At 36.3% G+C, this 27,294-nt stretch overlaps 1 protein-coding gene across 11 annotated transcripts in view; it reads right to left on the bottom strand.

Annotated features, from left to right (window-relative positions):
- KHDRBS2 (KH RNA binding domain containing, signal transduction associated 2) overlaps window positions 1–27,294 on the bottom strand; it is a 360,694-nt gene that overhangs the window by 222,430 nt on the left and 110,970 nt on the right. For all 11 annotated transcript variants that reach the window (XR_004355952.1, XR_004355950.1, XR_004355949.1 and 8 more), the window contains exon 3: window positions 22,116–22,232. Coding sequence is in view for 2 of the 11 variants with exons in the window: in XM_032682291.1 (XP_032538182.1) it covers window positions 22,116–22,232 (117 nt within the window). In the remaining 9 variants the exon portion in view is untranslated. The remainder of the gene's footprint in view (window positions 1–22,115; window positions 22,233–27,294) is intronic.

Genomic DNA, 27,294 nt, shown 5'->3' with positions numbered 1-27,294 from the left:
AGTTATCCTTTATTACAACACATTTCAAAACCACCAGAAAAGGAGGGTCAGGAGAACAGGAGCCTGAGTCTGTCCTATGACCTTACACCATAGTTGCAAAGATGTGTATGTCAGACCACTTCCTGTATAAATACTGGATATCATGGTATGAAAGTTTCCCTCAGAGAGAAATCCATCTCAGTATATACTAAGAGGAATTAAAAATCTCTTTCACCACACCTCCTATTTAAAGGGAATAAGCAAAAAGCAGTAAGGACGATATTCAGATGAATACTCCACTTACTGAAAAAAAATTATCTGTACCACTCAGACTAGAAAGACAGTATAATATCTGATGCATGCTCAAGGAGAAGAATTGTCCAAAACTAAAGCAAGCAGAAAATGTTTTAATTCACAAGAATAGTTTATCAGCCATGCTCCCAAGCAAGTGTCATGAAGATTTTCCTGACTACAGGCCCTAAGGGTATTCATTAGCTCTTTACAGTTATTCCACGTAGGTAAAAATAAATTAATTAAGCAGTCTGTAATAACTTAGAAGTTTCTAGAATAACTGTGCGGCCAGGAACCAGTAAATGCTTTCTGTCTGTTGAGAAACTGAAACTCAAAATATGGAAGAGCTCATCCGTGGGACAGGCTCATGTCAGAAGCACTTCTGACAGGGCTTTATGTTTATTTGTATAGTATACTTATACATAAATATGTTAACGTTTATATTATATTGATATAATATACAAATATGTGTATTTCTGTATTTGGAACGTGGCTCATACCTACTGAAATGTGATCACTTCCAAGCCATTCTCTGTCACTTCATCTTTCCAGGATTTCCAGAGTTTCCAGTGGGACTTTTATGGCACTAGCAGACTGTCAGGAGGCTGCAGGCAACTGTCAGACTGACTTCCCCCTCCTCACCAGAGAAGCTAGTGCCACTCTGTACCTCTTTCTAAGCACCAAATTGTTGGAGGAAATCTGGATTCTCATGTGGAATATTACACTTTAAAAGGCAATTTTATATGCATCTACTTCCTCAATGAAAGTACAAACTCTGTGAACTACTCAGAGCCATGTCTTCTTGCACGTGCTTTGGAAGACGACCCCTCGGGCCAGGGAGAGGCAGGTGGCACGAGAATGATGCAGTAGTTGCTGCCAATCCCTAGTGACTGCTGTGTCTGCTTTAACTGACATCACAGGCACCAATGCTGGGTTTTGGTAACATGAATACTGTGTGTACACTGAGCCGTGCTTCCTAACACTGGCTGTGCATCCACAGCAACCCTCTTCATGGTGTTTGCTCTGGGAATCAAGACTGACAGCTTGTGAGAACTTGGCATCATGCCTGCTCTTCTAAGTCCCAGGCTGCCAAACCCCAGTGATTAGAGGAGAGGAAGAAGGGCTTTCAGCACAACAAGCAAGGACACAGTCAGTAAGACAACTGCTGTGTACACAGTAGCACGCTGGTGGCCTGAAATGAATACTGCTGAATAGTTGGTAAAAAAACCTCAGTCTGGAAGACTGAGAAGTTCAGTCTAGCGGCAAACTGGGCACTGAAAACAATGAAAAACTGCTGACCATACATTAAAGCACTCTGTTTAAACATCCAGACATGATGAAACTGCCATTCATAGCAGATATCAGAAGTACAAGAGGTACAAGAAAGATTTAGAAATTCCTGAGTCAGAACATTATATGGAACAGGAGAGAGTAACTCCAGAAAAAAAAAATGAATTTAAGAAATTAATGTTAGGTCACAGGATAACATTAACTCCCTCATTTTGATAAAATACTTGGTCCACAGTCCTACTCATATGCCAAAAGCCATACTACAGCTAATTACCCAGGCAATATGAGGCATGTAACATAGAGTGTGCCAGGACACACCAGTGGATATGAAAAGTTTAACAACACAAAAGGTGAGAAGGAAGTGTTAGGAGGCTAAGGTCAAACACAGTACAGGGCACAATGATATACCCTCACGCCCTTTAAATGGCACTAGACACTCATGCTTAAGCAAATCAATACTCAACACTGACCAGACAGCAATTCAGCCTGCCTTAAGACAGACATCTGTATTTTGTCAGATGAAGAGATCATTGCAACCCAGTGACAGTGCTCATTAAATCTCCACTTATTGCAGAAGGAGTTTATGCACCTTTTTTCTGTGTAGCCACCTGCATTTATGCATCTGAATCAGGAGCCGTATTTATGCACAGCATGAATTTAGATGAGATGGTCAAAATTTAGTTTGGTCAGTGGCAGTGCAGAAGATGGACTGCAGAAGTGAAAGTAGAGCAGGAATCTGATATAAAAAACATTGCCAAGGCTTGTATGGCTTTGGCAGGTAGAGGGTTGTTTATTTTCCCCCAAATGATACATTATTCAATTTCTAAGAGACAGTATTCTTTTTCTTGGATGAAATCCACATACATTTACTAGCTTCATTTAATTTTTCTAAAAATCTGTGTTTTCTGTTGTACCATGTCAGAGATCACACTGAATCTACATTAATTAACTTATTTCTTTTTACTGCAGCTAAACATGTTGGTCATGATACTTCCTTTTTTTGTCCAAAGTTTATCTTGAAAAAATGATGTCATTAAAAATATGATATTTTCTATTTTGGTTTCAGGGTTCACATAAAAATTCAAAGACAATTGTATGCTGTGTGCAAAATATTTCATATATTATTCAACCTGCATATCCTCTAGGAAAATATCACTTTACATTTCAACGTTCCCTTTATATTATGTTGCACAAAATACTGGTGGTGTCATTTTTACAAAAGCTACTTGACAAGTCTTTCCTATCTGTATCAAACTAAATTGAAATGCAGTATTTAAGGACTGATCACCTAAATCAATAGTCTGCCAGAAACATGTTTATGAAACAGCTAGAAAGAATGCTCCAATCACTTTTAAAATTATATTCATATTCATAGAATTCTGGAACAAGAACAGAAAAATAAAGGCCAGAACGTCACTGCATAAGACATTTAAAATTTAAAAAAAGATATATAAGATAATTATATATCATTAAGTAATAACTGCAATGTGACATTTATTATGTTATTTTGGACATGAACATAATTGATAAGAGCCAATTAGCCTACTCTTTTTTAAATGAAAATTTAGAAAACTATAAACAGTAATCAGTACTTAGGAACTATTATTTTATTCATCTTGGTAGCACTGATCTTAATGTCTGATTAAGATAGGAAAAAAATTGCCCTTTTTTTGTACAAAATCAATGTCTTTCTCAGGCTCAATAAGGAAGTTTTGTACAAAGATTACACTATAGTTTGTCAAAAATTAATCCCACTCGAACTTCTTAATGAGATTTTGGTATGCATACGAATATATTAAAAACTATGTTATGGGACAAAGACTGGAAAATATTCTGGAAATAATAACAAATAATAATGTAATTATGTGAGAATTGTTGCGCAGAACTGAAAACAATGTTGCTGATTTTTTTCAGACAAATAATCTTAGACAATAGATATTTCCTATATCAGTATCTATTTGAGCAGTAAAAAGCAGAATGTAAATAAGTGAAATTTGAAAATTTTTTCTACTCAACCCCTTCTAAAGTCACTGAAGAAGATATCTGACCATATCTGGACTTTATTTAAATATAGGCTTGAATTCAAATTCAAGCTTTATGCTTCACTATCCTTTAGGATAGACATAAACATTCAGGCTGGCTGTTGCATGCCCAGGTACTTCTATGACTTTTCCAATTAAATTTGCATTTTTATACAGAATATATATAAAACAGAATAACAGAACGTTTTGGGTTGGAAGAGACCTTCAAAGATCTTCTAGTTCCAACACCCCTGCTATTGGGCAGGGACACCTTCCACTATATCAGGTTGCTCAAAGCCCCATCCAGCCTGGACTTGAACACCTCCAGGGATGGGACATCCACGACTTCTCTGGGCAACCTGTTTCAGTGCTTCATCACCCTCATCGTAAAAAATATCTTCCTTATACCCAATCTAAACCTCCCCTTTTTCAGTTTAAAGACATTGTCCCTTGTCCACGCACTACAGGCTCAGGTAAAAAGTATTTCTGTCTTTCTTGTAAGACCTCTTCATACATAGAAAAACCAAAATAAGATCTTCTCACGGCCTTCTCTTCTCCAGGCTGGACAACTCCAGCTGTCTCAGCCTATCTCCATAGGACAAGGCTCCAGCCCTCTGACCTCCTCTGGACCCACTCTAACATGCCCATGCCCTTCTTATGCTGGGAGTCCCGGAGCTGGATGCAGTACCCCCACTGGGGTTTCATGAGGGCAGAGCAGAGGGGTGGAACTGCTGGCCACACTGCTTTTGATGCCGCCCAGAATGTCGCTGGTTTTCTGGGCTGCAAGTGCACATTGCTAGCTCATGTCTGATTTTTCATCCAACTATTTCACTATACATCATAGTGGTATATAACCATTGTCAGCCTAAAGAAGTAGCTCATTTTTACAAAAGTATGGTGTTCCACACACTGAAGTAGTATTCACACCACCCAATTTCAGGCTTAAATGAGCTAAATGAGAAGACTGATCGCTCCTGGGCTGGACAATGGAGACTAATGGCCTGCAGGATGGCACAATGCAGGAATGAGTTCATCTGTGGTGATGTCAATAACAGTGCATGGGTAAAGGTGACGTTCCCTCGCTTTTATGTCTGAGCTTCCTCAATCTTCAGAGACATCCATGTCATCCACAGAATTTAGCACCTCCAGGTCAGGCCCACACCAGGAACTGTGACAGTACAAAAAGAACTGGCATCTAAAGGGTTAGAAATTGTCCAGACTAAATAACACAACCACCCTGAACTTAGAATAAAGTAATAAATAGGACAGAAATAAAATTCTATATTCAAAGAAAAAAACAACCAAACCCCCAAAAAACTGACTACAGCAATCTAGACACCAAAGGCATCTAAAGAAAGTATTAAAAAATAAACAATACAGAATTATCACTTCATATGTAGTCTCAGCATTTTTTTTTTTTATCCCCCGAGATGCCAGAAGCTGACAGAGTAATTTCTAACATTTCCAATCACTCAGATACACTCATATCAGTCCACAAGCACATGCATCTTCTTAATGACACTCAACTGTGGAAAATCCAACATATAATAAATGACTTTTCTACATTTAAAATTAAAATGAAAGCACACATCACAAATCACTCACAGAAATAAAGGAACAAACTATCACAAATATGTCATGGTATATGGAAGAAGTCCCAGTTTTTCATGCCTCAAAATATTTAAGTCTTAATGCAATGATGCTTCCGTGAAGTCTATAAACCCTTTTCTTTAACTTACAGAAAATGAAAGAAATAAACTCAAGATATGGAAACACATTAGACTGGTATCACCTGTCAGAACTTCATTGCAATTCTTATCTATTCTTAGATTTTCTTTCTGGTATCAGAAATCTCTTCTAATATTTGCCTGCAATACTCCTCCCATACTTTTAACTCGTACATAAAATATATTCCAAACACACAAAAGAGTTTGGGGTTTTGTTTTTTTTTTCCTAATGACATTTCTTGATACAATGCAACAAGAAATCTTTGCACAAATAGCTTAGCAAAATTTAATTAGACATGCTGAAAGGAGATGCATAACATAAGCTTCTATGGTAGCTAATGTACTGTGAAGGGTCATTTGATATTGTATTTCGTGGTATACAGTGATAACTTCTGTGTGAGGGAAACAAATTCTCTCCTCAATCATATTAGTTTTTTCACTTATCCAGGAATATTATTTGTTCCTATTTCTCCTCTTACAATTTTATAAAACACGGAATACTATTTCCAGAGCCAGTAAATGATACTAGATGAAATAATAATTCAGTGTAGTATGGTAACTCCTGTAAGGTAATTTCAGTGCTGTACTATGTTCTATAAATAGTATAAAAAAATGGGATAATTGGCCCTTATTGCTATAAAATATGAGCAAAATTTATAGTTGAGACATGGAGAAGACCAGTTTGGAAACAAAAGCCCATACAACAAATAACATGGTCTATGATCTATCATAAGCCCTTTCTCACTGAAGCTCACATGAAAATTAAACTTAAGTTTATATAGAAGGGTTTATTGCTGCATTATTATCTTACACTTGCAAAATACTTTCATCTGTTTTTAATTATAGACTATCCCCTTCATTAATAGATTGCCAGGATACATTCGAAATATATTCCTGTATATGTATTAGGACAACATTCCATACAATCCTGATGTTGAGTAACATCTTTTTCACTACACTTGAAGTACTTTTGGAACCTTATTTATAAATTATTCTAGAAATTCTTAACACTAATATACCTCAATGCAATGAATGCAATGTTTTAATTTAATCATCAATTTGCATTAAAATTATTGTATCTTAATATGTATAATAACACATATTGTACATCTGGCAGACTAAAAAAAAAAGTAATAAATGGCAAACCCTAAAGAAAAAAAAGATTAGCAGTTACTGTATGAGAACCTCACTAAAAACCCCCTATATTTTACTAAGTTAATTCACTACATTTTTTTAAATTTTTGAAGAATATATTATAGTAATATTTCACCTATAAACTTCAAAATAAGAAGCAGTGATAGCTGCCTGCATCGTGGGAGGAGAAAGAAAATCTGCAGATTCAGTGCATTGCTCTGCTCATGTAATAAGAATGATGAGAGAGAAGGTGGCAGAAAACAGACAAAACTAAAGGTAGCTATTTTCAGTACAGGAATTGTAAAAGATGGAGGATCATATCACAGAATCACAGAATGGTGTGGGCAGGAAAGGACCTTAAAATCACCTAGTTCCAAACCTCCTGTCATAGGCAGGGACACCATCCACTCAAACAGATTGCTCAAAGCCCCATCCAACCCGGCCTTGAATACTTCCAGGGATGGGGCATCCACAACTTCTCAAAGCAACCTGTTCCAGTGCCTCATCACCCTCACAGTAAAGAATTTTCCTGACACTTAATCTAAAGCTACTCTTTCAGTTTGAAGCTATTCCTCCTTGTCCTACATGCTCTTGTAAATAGTCACTCTACCTCTTTCTCCATCTACATCCCTTCAGGTAACTAGAAGGCTGCAATTAGGTCCTCATCACAAATTATCTGGGGTCTGGATCATGAAGAGGACAAGGAAAAGATTTTGATTCAGAATTTTAATATCCCATTATTTTTTACCATACGATTTTAGCACCATGATTGGGCCTCCTACTTACAACTAGTTTCAAAAAGAGCTTCCAATATTTAATTGGGTGACGATTGCAAGAGATTAATTTCTGTATAGCATGTTTTAGCAATTGCAGCTAAATCCTCAAAAGAACAAACTAAAATATTAATTCTGTTTGCAACAGTTGACACTAAGGGTCTGTCCTTGAAATGGTAAAACAGAATTAATAATTTATGGTCAAACTATTCATGAGTACACATTTGCTACACCAATTTAAAGAAATATGAAACATAATTTTTGGACTTACATATGTACCTGTGGATCAAGTCTCTTAATCTGAAGACTCAATATAACCAGTGCTACACTACAGTTGAGAGAGTTATATGCATGCTCAATTATATTTTTAATTAAGGAAGTAAGGCTTGCTGGTCATTCCCTGTATCTCCCTATTCTATAAGTGGACCTCTGGAGAAGGATTAACAACATAACACAAAGGAAACATCCTTTTTCTTTCTCTCTCCTGCCCAATAAAAAGCAATTAGTAACAGACTTTTTTAATATAAGAGGAGATGAAGCACGGCCTGCAGCTGAACAGAAAAATGGAGAAATTTTTATTTATTTTTTTTACCTCAATTCATAAAAATTACTCTTAAGTGAATTCTTTAGAGTTTAGAGACATCCTCTAAATCATTCATCTGTTGGAGCACCGAAGAACAAACATACAACATGCATCTATTGACTTAGCAGAGTTTGTAAGCACAGGAAGGGAAGATTTGCCTGCAAGGCATAAATTCAGCAAAGCATTTGTACATTCATAAACTAAAAAAACTCCATGTTCCTATGTCTTTTAAACTCAGTTTATGAGATCAGAATCCAGTAAGTGTCAGGGTTACTTCTAAAGACTTGGTTTCAGTGAAACTTCTCAGAGAGTGTGAAAGGCAAAAGCTGAGAGAAGGCAGGGATTAGGGTAAGGCTTTGGGCATATTTTAATTACTGCCACTGCCCCTCCGACCTCCTTCACAAATTCTGCAAAAATAAAAATTCATTCTATTTTGGATTATAAACAGATTTGATCTGATTCAAACCAATGAAATATCTGAGTTCATAAATAGGTAAAATATATCATACAAGTGAAAAGAAAGGTAAAAGAGCCTGAAAGCCTTGAGCACATCCACAGATGTCCTTAGGTATGGAATGTATTCTGTAGGGATAACAGCTTACTCATCTGAACTCAGAAAACTTTGAATTTAATGTAATAACATGCAGTGTTTGTAAAGATTTATAATTATCAACAAATTAATTCTCTGCAGACACCTTTAAATTAGATGGACGAGAGCTGTTATCCTTTATTGTGTGGAAAGTAAGAATTTAGAAAATAAAGCTAGAGCCATACAGTGGTAGGAACTAAACAAAAAATTTATATTCCCACAGATTCCAAATGCTAGTTCCATATTGGGTCAAATTCATGTTCACCTCCAATCAACATAACAGAAATCCAAAAATAAGGAAAAATTGAATAATATCACTTGTAATGTTAATATCATACCTTTACCTTTCACTGCATATTCAAAATCATAACTGTCCAGGGCTGCACACATGCCTTACTTTAGCTAGGTTTGATAAAACAGAAATGTATCTCATGCTCAAGTCTTCCTGTAGAGGAACTTGTCAGAGAATATTTCTCTGTCAGAGAATAACTTTTTTTTTTCAGAGAAGATGAAAGGAAGATGGGGTGGGTTTTTTTGTAATACATGGCTATAAACTCAAATTAAATCTCTGCAGATTTCCTTAAAGCTGTTATTGAGAAGCCACAAATTATTGTGGATTGTGTAACAACTGTACTGTGATGAAGTTATATCTCTAAAGTTATATTGATGTTGGGTAGATAAATGAAAAAGGACTGCTATACTACAACAGTAATCAATCTGAAAAATGATCCAGACAGTAATCAATGTCTCTGAATAAGAGAACATTAATCCCTGATGGAGATATTACAAACAAAATAATATCTAACTTAGCTATCTAAATTCCACTCAACATCTTCTCCTATTAAGTTTCTTGTGGAATTGAATTTCAGTGGACTCCAAAGAGCTGTTGCTCCAAGTCTGATTTTTTTTCATTATTCTATTTAATTGTGTGCACGGTAATTTAATTTACTGTAATGCTGCCTCTATTGTGGTAATGCAAAATTCCTTGTAACAGTAGACTATTAAAGTATATTAAAAGTATTTATCATGATCCTCAAGAGTACAGATAACATTATGCATGGAAAAACTGGGATTTAATGTAATTGCTACAAATAATTCAAAGCAGTTCTTTGTGCATTTATCTATAAATAAAACAGGAAGAACAATAATCATAAAACAAAACTCTGAGAGATCAAATCTGGTCTTTATGAAGCTTCATGTACATAAACAAAATACTTTGGAATATAAATCACTGTTCGGAAAAAGTATAGAAGGGAAAAACATCAGTGTGAAAAAATATACAGTTCCCCAAATTGTTGTAAGCAATTGAGTTAATTTACTGATAACTTCATTGTCTCTCTTTTTTTATCTTGCCCTCTCTCACACAGGAATGTGCTGCTTTTTTTCTTCCTGTATTTATTTAAAAAAGAAACCAAACAAAATAAACTTATTGCCTGTTCCATGGACAGTGACATCACTGTCAGGACTCACCCTGCCTATGCCAGTCAGGATTGCAAATGTCATGTGCAGGAGAAGGGGATTTCCCAGTTGGGTGCACGGTCACACAACTAAACATGGGAAAAGGTGAGGCACTAGAGTGCCCCCATGGACACTGGTAGCAATGGAACAGTGTCAATAAGCACCAAATGGTTCTCTGGCCAACTAAATATGAGTGAGCTGAAATCAAGAGTTTGGCACAGGTCTGGATATGAAACTCAGGCTTTTGGACGTCAAATCAGCACCATTACAGACAGAGGTGAGATTGCAGCTGAGTTGCTTGGCAGCTTGTTTCTAATGCATAATACATGTGTACACTGCTTTGCTTACTTTGCTGGGATATTTAGAAAACTTTACAGTATTCAACAAACACAAAATTTAAACTGTTTTCAGGTCAAAAAAATTACTAAACGCAAGTTGGCAAAACAGAAAGCATGTAAACTTTCACTACTTCAAATACTATGTATTTTTTTCACTAAGGGCCATCTTTACCCTTTCTACATTCCTCTCTTGCCACTTTGCCTTGCCTCCTTTAAAGTTCCATGGTCCTCCATCACTTTCAACTCAAAAAGAATAAACCTGAAGCACTATCTCAATGTTCTGTGTCTTGGAAGCAGTCTACTTTAGTATAAAGAGAAGAATGTGTCCCATCTTTTTAAACCCAGCAGTATAAGTCTTACAAATATCCTGTCAGAGCTATGAAATATGTAAGTCTATTTTAACATTACATTCAAGGGAGGAGATGAAGACTTTTAGTATCATCACTGTGCTGCATCAGTAATAAAACAGCATCTGCTTGGGGTCTGATGTAATTCTTCTGTGAGGACAATCCAATTTTCTTAACTATCAGCTTCAGAGTACAAAGTTTTTAACACAGAGTTAAACTGCCCTCTTGGCTATTCTGTTTTGAAAATGCCATCACTAATTACACGGAAGCATCATATCACTCCACGAATTGCGCTAGCAGGTCTCATGGTTTAAACTAAATATTTAAAGTGATATATCTTGCTGAATCTCTGCAACTATTCTAACATCTCAATCTTCATATTGGAGCTCTAGTCTAAAAATTAATAGAGAATATTTTGAGATTGCACTTGAATTTCATTTGCTCACTCAGCTAAATACTGAGAGTGATTTATTCCTTGTACTAGTCATTAGCAAAAGTGCCAGTGGCTTCAGCAGTACAAGAAATGCAGTTCTGGGACTCTGAGAATGTTAGAGAAGATCTCACAGACTTCCTTCAGATTCAAAAGAGAAAAGTCCAACAATTTTGAAATTTTATTTAAATGACAAACATTTTAAGTACTTAAATGACTGTCCCACTTTCCCGGATGTTTTAATCTATCTTGGCATGCAGCCAACCCATGAACTTTAGCTTTTCATCAGTAATTAATACAGGTCTAGGGTAGGGAGACATAGTAACCTCCATTTTTTCTGCCTATTTAAATTTTCCAATTTAAAATAAAAACTTGTGCTCCAATACTCCACATGTATGCAGAAACATAAGTCTTTGTTATTAAATACCAAACAAATTCATTAAAACTAGAATATCAAAAGGTCAGAGATTTCAGATCAGTTTTCTTTAATAAGCACACAAGTTTGCACAAATTGTTTGGTATTTATAGCTTTTTTCAAGAAATTATAGGGAAGTAAGTTACAGAATCAATGAAGCAGACTGTTTCCAATGTTTACAGTCCAATATTTATAGTCCAAAATTTGTCTCTGAGAGACAAAAAGGCCATGGAGTTTTTTTGATTCGTTCAGTTTAGGATTTTTCTCTTCTAGGGAATATTTACTGAGCAAAATGACAATATAGCAATCTTCATCAAGGTCTTTTTTGTTATAGTTGCCTCGGGGAGGCACTCCATGAGAGGTGGTCGGGAGATAAATACAGTGCTCCTTCAACCCAGCAATTCCTGATGGCTAGTTCTTGACTCTGATGGTAATCCAGATCTTTGCATTAGTGAAAACAAACTCCAATACTGAGGAACAACAGCCACCTTATACAACCTGTGTGCCTTTTCAGGAGGAGACACTATATACAGTGCTACAGTGACCAGGTAGAAGACCCAGAGAAGAACTGGAACCTGACTGGAGAAGTTAACAGATGGCCCCACTGACCTAGATTCTGAAATGCAGGTCAGAGCTGACAGGCAGCCTAAACCACAAGCTACAACTCTAGAAAAATATTTTTCTAGATCTTGGGAGACTCAAGAAGTCACAGTTGAAGAGACAAGGAGTTGCACTGCCTCATATATGGGCAGGCAACAGTAATTTGGTGGGTTTGAGGATCTAGACTGATATTGATATCTTTTTCCACTATAAAGGACTGTCTGGTATTTATGCTTTTTCTTTACATGCTGCATGAAACTCAGAACAAAAAAAAAAGATGACACATCATCCCTATTTAGGACATGGAATAATCTGGAGGCTTATTCAAGTATGACTTGAGAAGACAGTAAGTTTTATATCAAAGTGAAAGTAATACTGTTGACTAATTTGGTATTAATCTGAAAGCAATGTTACTTCAGCTGTACTTCTTTTAAAATGGAAATGATGTCAACTCTTTAAAATGGAAGTGATGTCAACCATTAAAAATTTCCTAGCAATCTGTAAAAACATTTAGAAAATGAGGTTACAAATCAATCTTGAAACTTTGGAAGTGATTATGCATCTTTTGGGGATACAGGAATTGAAGAATAAATAGCACTGGAATTTCAAATTGTTGATAAGAGATAGACATCCCTAGTCACTGTGTAGGAGACAACAGAAGGAACTGGTTAATATAGAGAGACTTATGCTCAACCATGAATTACAGCTGTATTACACACACACACACACACACACACACACACACACACACACACATATCTTTTTCTCTCTCTCCACATATACATACAGATAACAAAGAGTTCAAAAAGCTTCCCCCAAACCAAACTTCTCTAAGCAAGGTCAAATTGGTTAAGCCATCCAGCCACAACAAAGGAGACCTGTCCTTAACCTAAGAGAAACTGGATAAAAGAGTGTTTTCTCTGCAGCAAGATGGACTATGTACTTAAATGAATTCTAAAATTAGGAGAGGGAAAGTCAGAGAAAGCATCTTAAATCTGACATAAATATAACCAACCACCTCCAGAAGGAAAAATTCATACAGCTAAGAGACAAAGAAATTTGACAGAAATGGAAACAAATGGACTTCTCCAAAATTTTGTAGCACAAACTGAAAAAGCCAAGGGCTACTCTGTTGCAGATCATTTGAAACGGCATAAATTGAAGGATAACAGGCTCTTTCTAGCCAGATTCTAAACTCAAAGTTACTGGGAGATGCCTGTTGATATAAATAAGCTTTCTGATAGATAACGGGACTATCTATCAGAAGGCATCTCCTGGATTAGGTATGCAGACAGGACCATCTGAATACCAGGAAGGGAAGAATTTATCCCAGTAAGGCCACTTAACTCTGTCTTGGCTCAATGGCCTCATATTTTTGAGCTTGATTCAACCTTAGCCAGGCAAGTCAGACAGGTAGGTAATTAATGGAACTTGCAAAAACTATCAAACAAAAGATACTCCTGTCTGCCAGGAATATGGTGCCAGAAATCATCTTGGGAAAGACCAGATTCCCACAGAGAACAAGAGGAAAGGGGGATAAAATACCAAAATATGCAGGGATACGACAAAAATGGAAGAAATTTATGACTCCCCCAACCAGAAAGATGCTCCCTGAATAAGCACATTCTTTCTGTGCCAGAGGGAAGATATATGACTGAAAGCACTCAAGTTTACTGTGATATTAAAATACAAAAATTTAGTTAAAAGGATGTGGCTGGGAAGCAGAGATGATGACTCCTTTTTTTCTAGGTGTTGCGCTCTGGGTAGCATGAAGTCTTCCAGAAGGGAAAGAGAAGGAACAGCCTTCTGGAAACAAGTTGATTTGCACAGATCTGAAGAGCTGGTGAAACATAAGAGGGGCCAGCCAATGAATGGACATGATGAAACACCTAAGAGAAGCAATGAAAACATTTCTCATGAAAGTCTCATCCATGTGAGTTTTCATGAACTGACTGTACAGGCACCTGTTTAGATGGAAACATAGTTTCAAGAAAAAAAAAAGAAAAAATACAAAGAAACGAAAAGTATGTGCTGAGAAGGTGGCACATAAAAGCTTCCCAAGGACTGATAAGCCCTGGAGACTACCGGTCCTGGGGAACCAGCACACACTGGTGCCCACATGGGTTCATAACTCGGCCCATCTCCAAGACAACTGCTATATGCAGATGAAGGGTATGGGACACATATACCTCTGATGAAATAAAGGACCTGATGACAGACTTTCTGAACACCTATCATTGACCTGCCAGTATTTCCCTCTATTTTCTGAGTCTATAGATGGAATTGTCCTCCCAAATGTTGCTCTAACCAGGTTATCATGAGAGTACAATTCAGATGTGAGACTGAATAATAATAATAATAATAATAATAATAATAATAACAATAATAATAATAATAATAATAATAATAATAATAAAAAATATAATATTGTATAATATATAATATACTGATATAACAGTATAATAAAATATAATAAAAATATAATAACAATAATAATAACAATAATAATAATAATAATAATAATAATAATAATAATAATAATACTGTGAGAAGTTATCTGCTATTAGCAAAAACCTAAAAAACAGAAATACTTAATAGAATTCGTAAAACTTTATAGAAGTTATTTTAAGAAATATTGCTTGTGATCTGTATCTACCTCAACTCCCTCCAACATCAGGGCAAAAAGGACTTTACAGCTCACTAGAGGTGATACCCAGAGGTATTTTGCAAATAAACTGGGGTTGTTGAGTAGGCAAAAGTTGCTAGAATATGAGTAACACAGGAGGAAACAGTGATAAAGACGATCTCTTCTTTTAATCTGTGCCTGCCAGCAGATTTATGTTTTCAGGATATAAGGAGGAAGTGTTTTCTCTGGAATGGTTTTTCAAGTAAAACCTAGGTCTAGAGTATTAAAGCCTTTGGTACCTTTTGACATGCTCACCTAAGGGAAAATCTGGGAGAATGCAGATTGCAGTAGAATTTTGCAAATGATCCTTGAAAGATTTCAGTTTCAAAATATGGGTTGGTCTGCTTTTTGTTTTCACAGCAGTTCCTATCAGGAAGCTCGAGAGATTGAGGAAGGGGAAAAAAATGTGTTGCATCAGAAGCAGTGTGCTGCTCTAACTTCTGCTCACATCTTGAAGGTGTGCTGAGGGCCTAATCCTGCTCTTGGTCAAAGACCTGTTTGTGGACCAAAATGTCTGTAAGCTGTTACAGAAAAATTTAACAGAAAAAGATGAAATGGGTGAGCACCAACTAGTGATTTAAAACTAGCTATTTATGCTTCTGGATGCTACTTTTCTAAATGCAATGCTGCACATTGCTCTATCTCTCCCTAAAAGATTTTGCAGCTGAAGATGATAGAGTTCAAGGGAACAGAAAGAGAAACAAACTTACCTAAGAAACTAAAATTTCAGGGATTTTGCATAAAGTCCAAATCAAAATTCCCAGCAGACTGGAAGCAAACCTACAGGTTCTGTATTAAACTAAAACGGACTTTTAATAGGAATTGCCAAATTTGTATCTCCAACTATAGGAGCTGAAAACTCATGGCAACACAATGGGCTAAACGACCAGTGCCATAAGCCAGAGCAAGCAACCTTACAAGCAGGACTGGAGTGGTATCAGTGTAAAACCCGGGGCAACAGACAACTAGGTGATGTTTGGTTGGCACTTTTTTTTTTTAAACTTTCTAATTTTTTTTGTAATTTCTTATTCTTGTTGAGAATGTTGATACTCTCACTTGCTAAAAAACATATGTAACCATACTGCATGAGCTTAAACATTATAACATGCAGTAACACTCAAAGGCTTTTAAAACTCTGGACACTAAAGATAACACTTTTGATCTCATATTCAAGTAAAGCAATAGGACTGGGAAAGAATATAATGCAATACTTGGATCACAACTTCTGCTAGACAAAACCTGCAGCTTTTTTCTTCCTTTGTGGGCTATATGAGCAACTATTTATAATCTTGAAAAACCAACGAAGTCAGGAGAATCTTATCAGAGAATTAACTCTCCGCTATTGGGACACTACACCTGTGTTAGACATGATCTAATGAAAAAACACGTTGTGCTTCAAACCAAAAAGCTATTGGGTGTTATTCACATTATATACATGGACTTAATCCTGTAAGATATTTAAGCACTTATTTAAAGGTTGCAGGACTGAACTCAGGGCCCTTAGTATTTGCCAGGAACAGACCAGTGTGCACTGCAACTATCTCATATTTTCAAAACCTTTTTTAAGGTACTCACATAACACAGCTGTTAAAAACCACCCTAAAGCCGATATGCTAATAACTGAATATCAGTAGATTCTCTGTGTGCTGATTTCAGATCTTTTTAGTTGCAAACAAGTTCTTAACACTTGGTATTTTTTAAAAAGAAAAGGTAGTGCAACAAATTCTGTTTAACAGGACAAGCTGCTGTCCAGTGGCAGTAGTCCTTCTTTGGAAAGTACCTAACCCAGAGATTAATGAAAGACAGATAGATAGCTTAACTGCAACTAACTCTTCTGCAATGGAACCTACTTTCCTTGATAACTTGTTTTAACAACAACTGAAACTTGAAGTAGGAGGAAACTAAAAGTTCACTCAGCTGATAAACACAGTCACAGACAAGTAGTTTATGTGATTTTTCAAAGCTGCAGTGCAAGTTTGTTCTCTAACTTTTCACGTTTTATAGAAAAGCAACAGGAATCTTTAATAACAGCAACTTTCCAATAGCCAGGACAAAAGACATAAGTAAGTGGAAGTTTAAGCAATGAGAGAAATGGGTAATAAACAGAAAGTGTGTGAAACAGAAATTGGTGTTGACAGAATTTCTCTAGGTAAAAAGGCTTTAAATTGGGATGGCAACTATACATAAGTATTCAGCAGATTTAATGCAGGCACTATGACTTACATTTTCCTTCATGTGTGGTTGACACCACATGTGCTACTGTAGTAACTGATGTTTTAGTTTTCTTTTGTCTAATATAGAACCTTGTTATCAGGACATACATTAATTTCCAAATCCTGCTTTATATATGCAAAATGTGATTCAAAACTATGTTCGGGGTTGTGTGCGACTTCTGCAAGGACAATATGAGCCTCTTCAGTTTAAATAACTCATATGTCTTGCAAGTGTTTTGCAGGTGATGAACAATGAGCTTTCAGGGAAAGATAAGCAGGTTAAAAATCCATTTTTCATGTTTTTTAACAAAATGAAAGTAACCAAAAATCTTTCTCTGGGTAACACAATGTTCTCAAATCAAAATCAAAACATTCTATTGTTATTACATTATTCTGCTCTCTCAAACACAATCACCTAGGTTAATTTTTCAATAAAATTGTTCGTTCAAATAAAAAAAGAAAGCACAAACATTTTACCCTAAAAAATTTCAGCTACAACACTTGCACACATTCAACATTTCTCTCACAACCTTTCTTTGTTCAAGAATTTTGAAGCCTCCAAATACCTCTTTTCTATAATTTTGTGTTCACTGGAAAATTTCTATCATCTTTTACTTTGAACGTTCTCACCATAAAGTTACAAATGCAATGGGAAAGACAAAAGATAAAATTCTGTAAAAGGAAGAGTTTTTCTTCTGTGAAGGATTTATTCCTACCATTTGGTTTTCTTTCAAGCCAGTCCTCTTCCCTTTTTCAACACATTTTTGCTTATTCTATGCCTCACTCACCATTTTAGTTATTATTCTGGCCTTCATTTGCTCTCTTTTACTAATACTATCCATACCAATTAATTAGTGGTATAATGATACATAGAGGCATTCTAGGCAAGCCTCACCACATACTGTCTCATCTACTCTGGATAGCTAACCTCTGGAAAAAACTGTAACAAAAAGCAAGGATGTCATGTTGCAGGCAAATACCACAGCTGGACTATGGTTAATGCTGTTGATCTGTTCTCACACGTTATTAAGGGTGAGGTCTCAGGGCCCCTTAGAGCAGTATTTTCTGTCCAGTCACTAGAGGGTTCTTAGGGAAACATGGAAGGGGAGGAGTATGTTTTTGACTCTTCCCACATACTCTCCCCAAGCTCCAGCAATCTTCAGTCATGCAGCTCTTAAAAGCAGTTCTTCTAATGACACCAGTGTGGTGTTTTATCTCTGGCCCTAAATGTTCTTGGTTTTCCTACAAAAATTTTCATTTCACTCTCATCTGCATGAAATCATTGCCATTTTGCTTTCTCAGATATGATGTTCTGAAGTTCAAAAAACACAAACATCAGATTATGCATATTATGTAAAAAAATATCACTCAGATAAATAATCTAAAACTAGGGAGTATGGAGAAATGGTGCAACCCCCAAGACTGTTCTATTCTATGAAACAGGCAGGTAACTAGCTAAAGAAGTATAAGTGTTTAAGAAACACTGCTACATATTTTTCTGATTCTTTAAAAGAGAATCCATGCTCTTGCTGCTGTAATTCATGTAACAAAAAGCTATTCCAGACACTGCATGCATCTTATTTTTTTTAATGGCACAGTGAAAACCATTCATTGCATGGTTGAAAAGGAGAAAATCTGCATCTGTGTATGAAAGCAATCAATTCATTCCACTTGTAATGAGATTTCTCCTGTCACTTCAGTTTGATTGTTTAACTTTACAATCACCTCCCGTGCTGTTTGCAAAAAGAAGAAAAAGAAATGGAAAAGAACCAAGAGCTAAGCAAATCAACATGACTATGTTGAATCTCATCACTACCTGTTCTGAAAAATGTATTTGCATATTTATAATACTATATTACTACAGGGAAGACAACCTTTAGTGGCAGCACATAGACCAGCAAGACAGTGAGAGCTCAACCTGTTCCAAAAACACACTAGAAAATGGCTGTGCCCTCACACTGGGCACAATTCTCAGTGGTAATGGCTATGCTCATTATGTTGAACAATACCTTCTGTATGATTTAAAAACACAGGGTAGTTCTTCAGCTAATAAAGACTTCAAATTTTAGCTTTGTTTTTGCATGCCAAATCAAGGGTAAGAAGTATTTAAGAGGCAGCAGCAGCATCTGCTATGCCTAGCGGATGGACTTTCACATTTCATGACAGTGCTTGTCTTTCCTGTCAGAATACCATAGGATCTTTCTCCTATTATGGAACACTAAATTTCTGTTGAGCAAGTGGCATTAACTTCAGCACAGAGATTTAAGTACTCACATTAGCCACTCTGGAAGAATCATAAGTTTTCCTTATACCCCAGATAACATTGCACAAAACTGATGCAGTTATACTTCAGCATCTCTTCAATAATTTCTAACACAACTTTCTGTGACACATACATTAGCTCTGTGGTATTTTTTGCATAATTGGAGTTGTTCATAATATACATTTTAAGTAAGTGCATTGCCTTTTCAAATTAATCTGTCCTGTTCCCACACCATAAGCACAGCGGATACTCAGAAATCTCAAGTCACTCAATAAGCATTCCCTGTGGCTCTGGAAGGAACAGCCTAAATAATTTAGTCTCTAAAATTTACCCACAGATTTCTTTAAAAAAAGATAAGGAAATTCTGAAAAGCAGATATATCTCCCTTGACAGAGGCAGCTTCCCAGACATGGAAACTGCCCTTTCATATGACAAAAATTACTGATTATGGCCAGAGTGGTTCACTGTTGAGCCAAGCACTTCCCTATTGTTATTTTGGCACTGAAAAAGCTCGTATCAGTGGATCTGTTCTTTTTGAACACTTCAGCTTCTAGAGCTTGAGGGCATAAATGTATTTAATACTTTCCAGCAGAAATTCTGTTTCTGCTGCTCTGATGCAGCTCAGCATCCAGTTGCACCGGACTGGAGGGGACTATTATGGTTCAGCCTTAAGGAAATTCCAGTTTACAGAGAGAAATGACAGAGATTTTTCTTGAATATTCCTTCAAAACAAAGATTCATCAGCCAATATACATAACCTGATTTCTCATATGGTACAAAACAACCGCAAAAAGCCTCCAGACTTAGGTAATTCATATTTAAATCAGGAAAAAAGTACTGCATAAATGAGACTAGCTGGCTTGTTTTATGACAAGAAAACCATTTTAACCAGAGTAAGTTGTATTTTGCTTAGCAATGTTGCAATTCACACCATTATTTATGCTCACAGTCAAACTTATTTTCTCTACATTTTACCAGTATTTCAAATTAGAACAGCCTCTCTGAAATGCTAATTGTAATTATTACCCATCCCAAGATCATTCTCACACTTTTTTGCTTAGAACTGGTAACAATGATGTCTCTCATTGTTATTGCATGGGAATTTTGTTTTCTTTTGAGTCAGTAATGTCTAAATTGGATTAAGATAAGTCACTTATAAGCCCTTCTCTACAAAAGTTGCTTTCACGACTGCTATATTTAATGCCATTTTACTCTAGAACTTAATTTTTTACACCACTCTCAAATGAATGAGTTTCCATGAAGTTCATACTCAACTTCAGACTATTCTTAAGGAATAAATACTCTATGAAGAGGAAAAAAATATGCCCTAAATTTTGTTTTTGATGACATACTCATGAGTGAATGTAACGACAATCACATTGAAACTCTGCATTATCATGAGATGAAATTTAAATTATATGATTAGAAGAGTGACCAATCTCAAAATCAGAAGACTTAGTCTATCTAATAATGTGTGTTTAAACATCTTTACACTCCTCTGTTTGGACAATTGCTGCTCTTGGCAATAATAATCTGAGTGAGTGGCTGAGAATAGAGTTGGCAGATGTAGTACTGGTGCAAATTATTGCTACTTAGCAGCACACGCATTCGCTTATCCAGGGAAAAATTTTTTATGATTCCACAAGTTAGCCAGAAGTAATTAAAATATTTTACCTGTCAATACCTGGAAAAAAATCAGTAGTGTATTCAAGATTTATTATCTTATAATTGTAACTGAATTGTCACTGTGGTCAATGTCACAAAGAAAACCCTGAAAAAATGAAATACGTTCCGTGTGCCTAATTTGTCTGTTTTGTGGATTTTTTTCAATATTGCAATTGGAGACCTCATAATGCCTATGTGACTGCTGATACACATTACCAAGACCAAATAATGCCAACCATAAAATCCTGATTAGTTTTCTCTTTATTCTGACATGTTATTGCTTTCATTATTTTAGCTAGAGAGATGAATGAAAGAGGTAACAGATAGGAAAGCAAAATTCTGCTCAAAATTACTGAAGGCCATATACAGTTAAAATATAGTGAAATCAGCAGCCGTTATTTCTGTGTTGACTGCTCTTCTACAGAAAGTAAAGGAAGACATCACAATACAAATAGTACTTGTTCTTTGGATCATATATATATGAAGTTTCCCTAATGTCCCGGTTTGGGCTAGGATAGTTAATTTTTTTCCTAGAGGCTGGTACCTTGTTGTGTTTGGGATTTAGTATGAGAGTAACATTGATAACAAACTAATGTTTTGGTTGTTGCTAAGTAGTGCTTAGTCAAGGACTTTTCATTTTCCCATGCTCTGCCAGCAAGGAGCTGCACAAGGAGCCAGGAGGGAGCACAGCCAGGACCCAAACTGGTCAAAGGGGTATTCCATACCACAGAATATCATGCTCAGTATATAAAGTGGGGGGAGGTGGCTGAAGGGCAACAACACTTACCTGCAAATTATTACTCAGGTGCATTAACCGGGCTGTGATTCCAAAACTGGTTTTTTTCTTTTATCTATAGTGTATTTTTATACACATTTATGCAAAACATCCATTTTTTAATCTTATTTTAGAACTATGCCCTGGATAAATAGTCAATATTTTTTAAAAATCCAATCTCTAAAGAAACTTATGTATACCAATATTACAGCAGTAATGTATACAAGCTGTACTTTCTCAGGAAAAACAGACTTCTCTCAGAACAAGTGAACTTTAAGCTGGTTTCTCTTTTAGGTGAATTATTTAAATAACAGTGGTAATATAGCAACTGTGGAGATCTAAGTAAGGTTGGCATAGTAAGAGAAAAATTATATTTAGGCAATTGATGTAACTTGGTAAAAAACAACCTAGCCACGGAGTCGGAGTCTATTATAGGCCTTTTAATTGAGTCATTACTAAGTAGACAGGCAATCTAAGTATAAAACCTAAAGCAACATATGTTTCAACACTAATTGCAACCAGAATCCAGACACAGTACCTTAGCTTTATCCCTCATGGATCCTTTTCCCAGGATGGACATTTTTGCACCTGTTTCTTCTTGTAACCTCTTTAAAGAGTTTCCTCTTGGTCCAAGCAATTTCCCAACAAAATTGAACTACAAAGCAAATAAGAGAACTCTTTTAGACCAACAGGTAATTTTCCAAAAACTTAATAAATCTTTATAAACAAATGGATTAAAAAAGAAAATTTTACTTTCCTTTAAAATAAATACTTCTACTTAGCTCTGAGCCTAATTCATGGGATACAAGACTGGAGAACCAAGGTATCCTCTTATCTAGTGTGAAAAACAGTAAAAGTATTCATGGTTTATTTGAACCCCAGGAGGTTTCTCTCTAGGACTAACAAGCCAGTGGCTGCTTAGGTTCAGCAACTGCTAAACAAGAAATTTACTCATGAGATGGTCTCGGTGAAATTCAGTGAATGCGTAAGTTTTTTCCCAAGTCAGCCAGCTTTATTGGCAAGTAATATATTCTGAAAACTTAGAGCTTTACGTGGATTTTTAGGAATTCATGTTTTGCACATTGAGTTTAAAATAAGCATGGTTTTGTGCATCAGTTCAAATATCTGTTTTGCCAGTACCAGAACAAATCACAATCAATAGATCACGGTAGATATTCATGGGCATTTTCTGAGAGGATTTTGTAGAACATTGGGCTTTGCCTGCCATGCTGCTAATATTCTTAAGCACTGCAGACTTGATGTGACACATAAAACACTGGTTTTTCTGTATGAAGACATGTCTACATGAAAATCAGAGGACAGAACAAAAAATAATGAGATGTTAATGTTATGTCGACACAAACTATCAAAAAGGGGTGAGTTTATTCAGTAATTTGTTTATTCTGTAATTAACAGTCTCTTCAATTTATTATTTTTTATTATTTCCAACATCTTTTAAAAATTCTACGGTATGTTGTCTTCCAAAATTGACTGGGAATTGTCAGCACTTGCTTAAGATGTTTCTAAATTATGTTCAAATCTGAAGAGGCAGTATTCTGATCTTACAACTTTCACCAAAAAATAAGTCTAGCCAAGGAAGAAGGAGTGTAATTGTATCAGGACTTCCTTGAGTTTTTTTCAGAGACAAAGAACATGACAATAAGAAATACAAACAAGGAATATGCTGCTGACCAAAATACTCACAAATGTCTAAAAAGATGTTATATCTTGTTTTGCATTACCTTCTGTTTTAAAAATGGAAAAAATGGGGAAATATTCTTGTTTCCACTTTAGCCAGAAGAATGTCACAACACAAAATGCATCAGCTATGTTAGTAACACCCCAGCTCTGAATCACACCAGATACCCCAAACCGGCTTTCAGTTCAGTGTCTTAATTACAAATCACTTCCTTCAAATATTGGTTAGACTATCTAATAAAATCATATGTAATCACAGAAAAAATAAATACATAAGGTGAAATCTACTTCCACCTAAACCAAAACAACTATTTCTGCAAGATAACGTGTCTATGGGGGAAGTAGATCCAGCAAGCTTTGAAACTCCAAAACCAGATTTTTCAAGCTTGTGTACTTGTACTTTTTTCCAATTCTACCTGTTGACTTAATAAAAGTTATCAACTCTTCAAAATGGGGTAGCATTTAGAGATGATGTCGCTATCAAGGTATCAACAATCCTATGTCTTCAAACTATAGTAGTTATGCTTCTGCCAGGGAAAACTTGGCTTAGAAAAAGTTGTTGGCTTCAAACTGATTATTAAATTTTGTATGAAAATAAAACAAAGACTGAGAAAGAAGTGTCAAGGACTGAATTTTGACTTTAATACTAGACTGTAGACTTAAACTATTGATAGAAGTAAGATTTCAAAAATTACATATCCCATGCACATGGAGGTTTTTCAGAGATGGCTGAGCAAAGAGCGAAGCTTTTGTTCCTCTGTAGGGACTCCCTTATATACAGAAATGGGGGATGCCACTACTTACAACACCAAATCTTTTGTGCCACTTATACTTCACCAATCAGGCAAGAACCATGTCCTACTGTATCGTTTTAATGTCTCTTAGTATTAAGAAAAGCTGCCCATTGAAAGCTGAAAGAGCTATAACAGTATGTAAGTTTGGAGGAAATTATGAGGAGGCCAGCCAAAGCTCGACTACATTTGTTCCCTGAATGGAATAAAACTATTAAAATACACTCTATGAAGATTTATGTTGACCATTTATATTTAAGTACTTCATAAACTGTCTAATCATTACTTTGACATATTGTTGCAAAGGAGTGGTATGGCCAGTACAAACTATGTTATGTACTAAGTGGATTTTAATCACTTCACAGGAAATAAGCGGCTGGGGATTTTAATTCTATTGATTATACAGCAGACAGGCACTCACATTTCATCCACTATCTACAAAACACTTATCAGGAAGCAAGCAGTTATTTACAACTGAAAAACTGAATTGCTCTTAGTTTGGTTTTGTCTAAAGTTGAAGAAAAGCCAGGGCACTATAGCAGCCATTCTACTATTGTCCCTGGTATCACCAGCGTCAGTTTGGGACCACTGGCTATCCTCAGTACCATCTATAATCACAAAACTCCCCAAACTCTGAAACTACTGATAGAGTAAATTTGACTTGATAACTTGTGAAAAATTATATCCTTTATATTCACATATTGGTAAAACCAGCCCATAAGAAATAGAAAGTTTTAGTGAACAGAACAAACTGTAAGAAATTTGAAACACAACTTCATTCCTTTTTTTTATTAAGATATGCTGGACAAGGACCTGAGTAGAACCAATTGGAAGTCTTAGGCTCCAGTTACAGCCACGCACATGCACACACAATCTAGGTAGTATAGAGACAGTGAAGAAAAACATGGAAACTCAGGCAGTTTGACTGCATTTAATGATGAGCCTTGCCCACAAACACACTCCTGGTACAGCAGCTGTAACTGCAGATCTTATAATGCAATCTCAGTTCCAATCCAATTCTGTCATGTGTACAAATTTTCTCCAAATAAAAGTAGCTCTAAGTCTCTGGGATAATATCTGGTCATATTAGGAGAGGATAGGTGAGAAATGCTGATATATAGAAGACAGAGTATTAACAGAAAGCTTTCATTGCTGGGGAGCAAACTGACTTCCATGGTTACTGTTGTGATATTAGATGTTTTTACAGGAGACTTAACTTTTCAATCTTGTTTATGAACATGAGTTAGGCTTTCTGTCTTCTTGCAGAAATCCTTCCTGGTTTATGAAAAAGATTTTGTACATTATTTTCTTAGATTTTTCTATAATTTGTCTAGGAGAGATGATGCATGTCTTCAGAAGAAAATGATCAGAAGAAAGCAGGAGATGCTTCACTTATAATCAAATGCATATGACGCTCCATGTATCAACAACTGTGCAATAAACCTTCTCCTGTGCAAAATAAAACCTGACAGACAATGTAGCTCAATAGATCTTTCCAGTAACTACAGTCAAGTCTCCCCAACATCTTCCCCAACCAATACATACAGTTTCACTAAATTTATCTCCATCCTGATTACTTTCCCACTTCACTCCTTACAAGCAATCAGACTGTAAAGGTGCCCAAAGCCAACACTCCAGCTTCTCAGTTTTCATCAAAATTTAGTTCATAAAACTTTTTTTTTTAATATTCATATGGAAATAGCCAGAAGTTATACTGCACATGTGGAAACATAGAAATTCCTCCCTTTCCTCTAACTGTGCTGTTGCCATCTGTCTGGATAGCTTTGTGCTTACACACAAAGAAAACTTACTGACAGTGAGAGACATTCTGTTCAACTGTATAGGCTAGGGATGAATACTTAAAACCAAGGATTTAGATACCCAAAAAGTATAAAGAACATAGAGAAGTCTTAAGAATTAATTATATGAAATTTCTTAGAATAAAAATCTGCCTCTGTTAGTCAAAAGCTTAGGGTTGCGCTCCATGTATGAATACACATATAATCACAGATTTGTTCATCATTAAACCCCCTTGCAATAAAACACACTGCACATCAACAGACCTCACTTGTTCTGGGCTAAGACACTGAGAAAAGAATCCCTAAAACTAACCAGGTGTTGTCAAGCTGGACCACAGGACAGGCAGTCTGTCTCCCAGTCTAAATATGGTTTTTATGAAATGCTAGAGATTAATTATAACCTGTGCTGTGAACAAAATGTATGCATTAACCAGTTCTTAAAATATATCCTACAACTGACAAATGTTGTAATAGTCTGAAGTGTTCTGCAGCACCTCAAGAAGATCGCCACATGCATTTATTCTCATTGCCATGCTTGAACTTCATGGCTGGGCTTTGCGAACGAAGATTTAGGAAGGCTCTATCCACGTTTGTTACAGGCACACTGGTGGCTTATGAGGCCAATACGAGATAGACATATCCGATTGCAAAAGACACAGCAGAAAGACTCCTTAGATGGTGTATTCTGCAAGACACGATTCTTTCTGCGTTGTCTTTTCTCCTCAAGAGTGATCCTGCGTGCGTTCTCAAAGGAAACGGCAGTGTTATAGATGGTGTGTCTCCAGGCCTCCCGATTGGAGGCCAGAGTAGACCAGTTGTGATGATCACTATGGTCAAGGCTGAGATGTTGTTTCAGGGAGTCCTTGTATCTTTTCTTCGGGGCTCCTCTCTTGCAGCAGCCGGTGGCAAGTTCACCATAAAGCAAGATCTTAGGGAGGCGGTGGTCCTTCATCCTGGAGACGTGCCCTGCCCATCGCAACTGTGTTCTCAGTAACATGGGCTCAATACTTGTGACTGCTGCTTGTTCTAGAACAGATGTATTGGTCACATAATCTGACCAGTGGATGTTTAGGATTGTACGGAGGCAGCGTTGATGGAAGCGTTCTAGGAGACGCAGGTGGTGGCGGTAGATGACCCATGATTCGGAACCATATAAGAGAGTAGACAACACTATGGCTCTGTAAACACTGATCTTTGTACTTTTCTTCAAGTGTTTATTACGCCATAAACGTATAACCTCCTTTGATATGGATGTGTCAAGCGTTGCTCTCAGAAGTCACAATATCAGCAGAATTCCAGAATGGTTTGGGTTGGAAAGGATCTTAAAGACCATCTAGTTTCAAACCTCTACCATGGGCAGGGACACCTCTCACTAGACCAGGTTGCCCAAAGTACCATCCAGTCCGGCCTTGACCACTTCCAAGGATGG

The sequence above is a fragment of the Chiroxiphia lanceolata genome, chromosome 3 (genome assembly GCF_009829145.1).
Source record: "Chiroxiphia lanceolata isolate bChiLan1 chromosome 3, bChiLan1.pri, whole genome shotgun sequence".
Lineage (NCBI taxonomy): Eukaryota > Metazoa > Chordata > Aves > Passeriformes > Pipridae > Chiroxiphia > Chiroxiphia lanceolata.
This window is presented reverse-complemented; position numbering and strand designations above follow the sequence as displayed.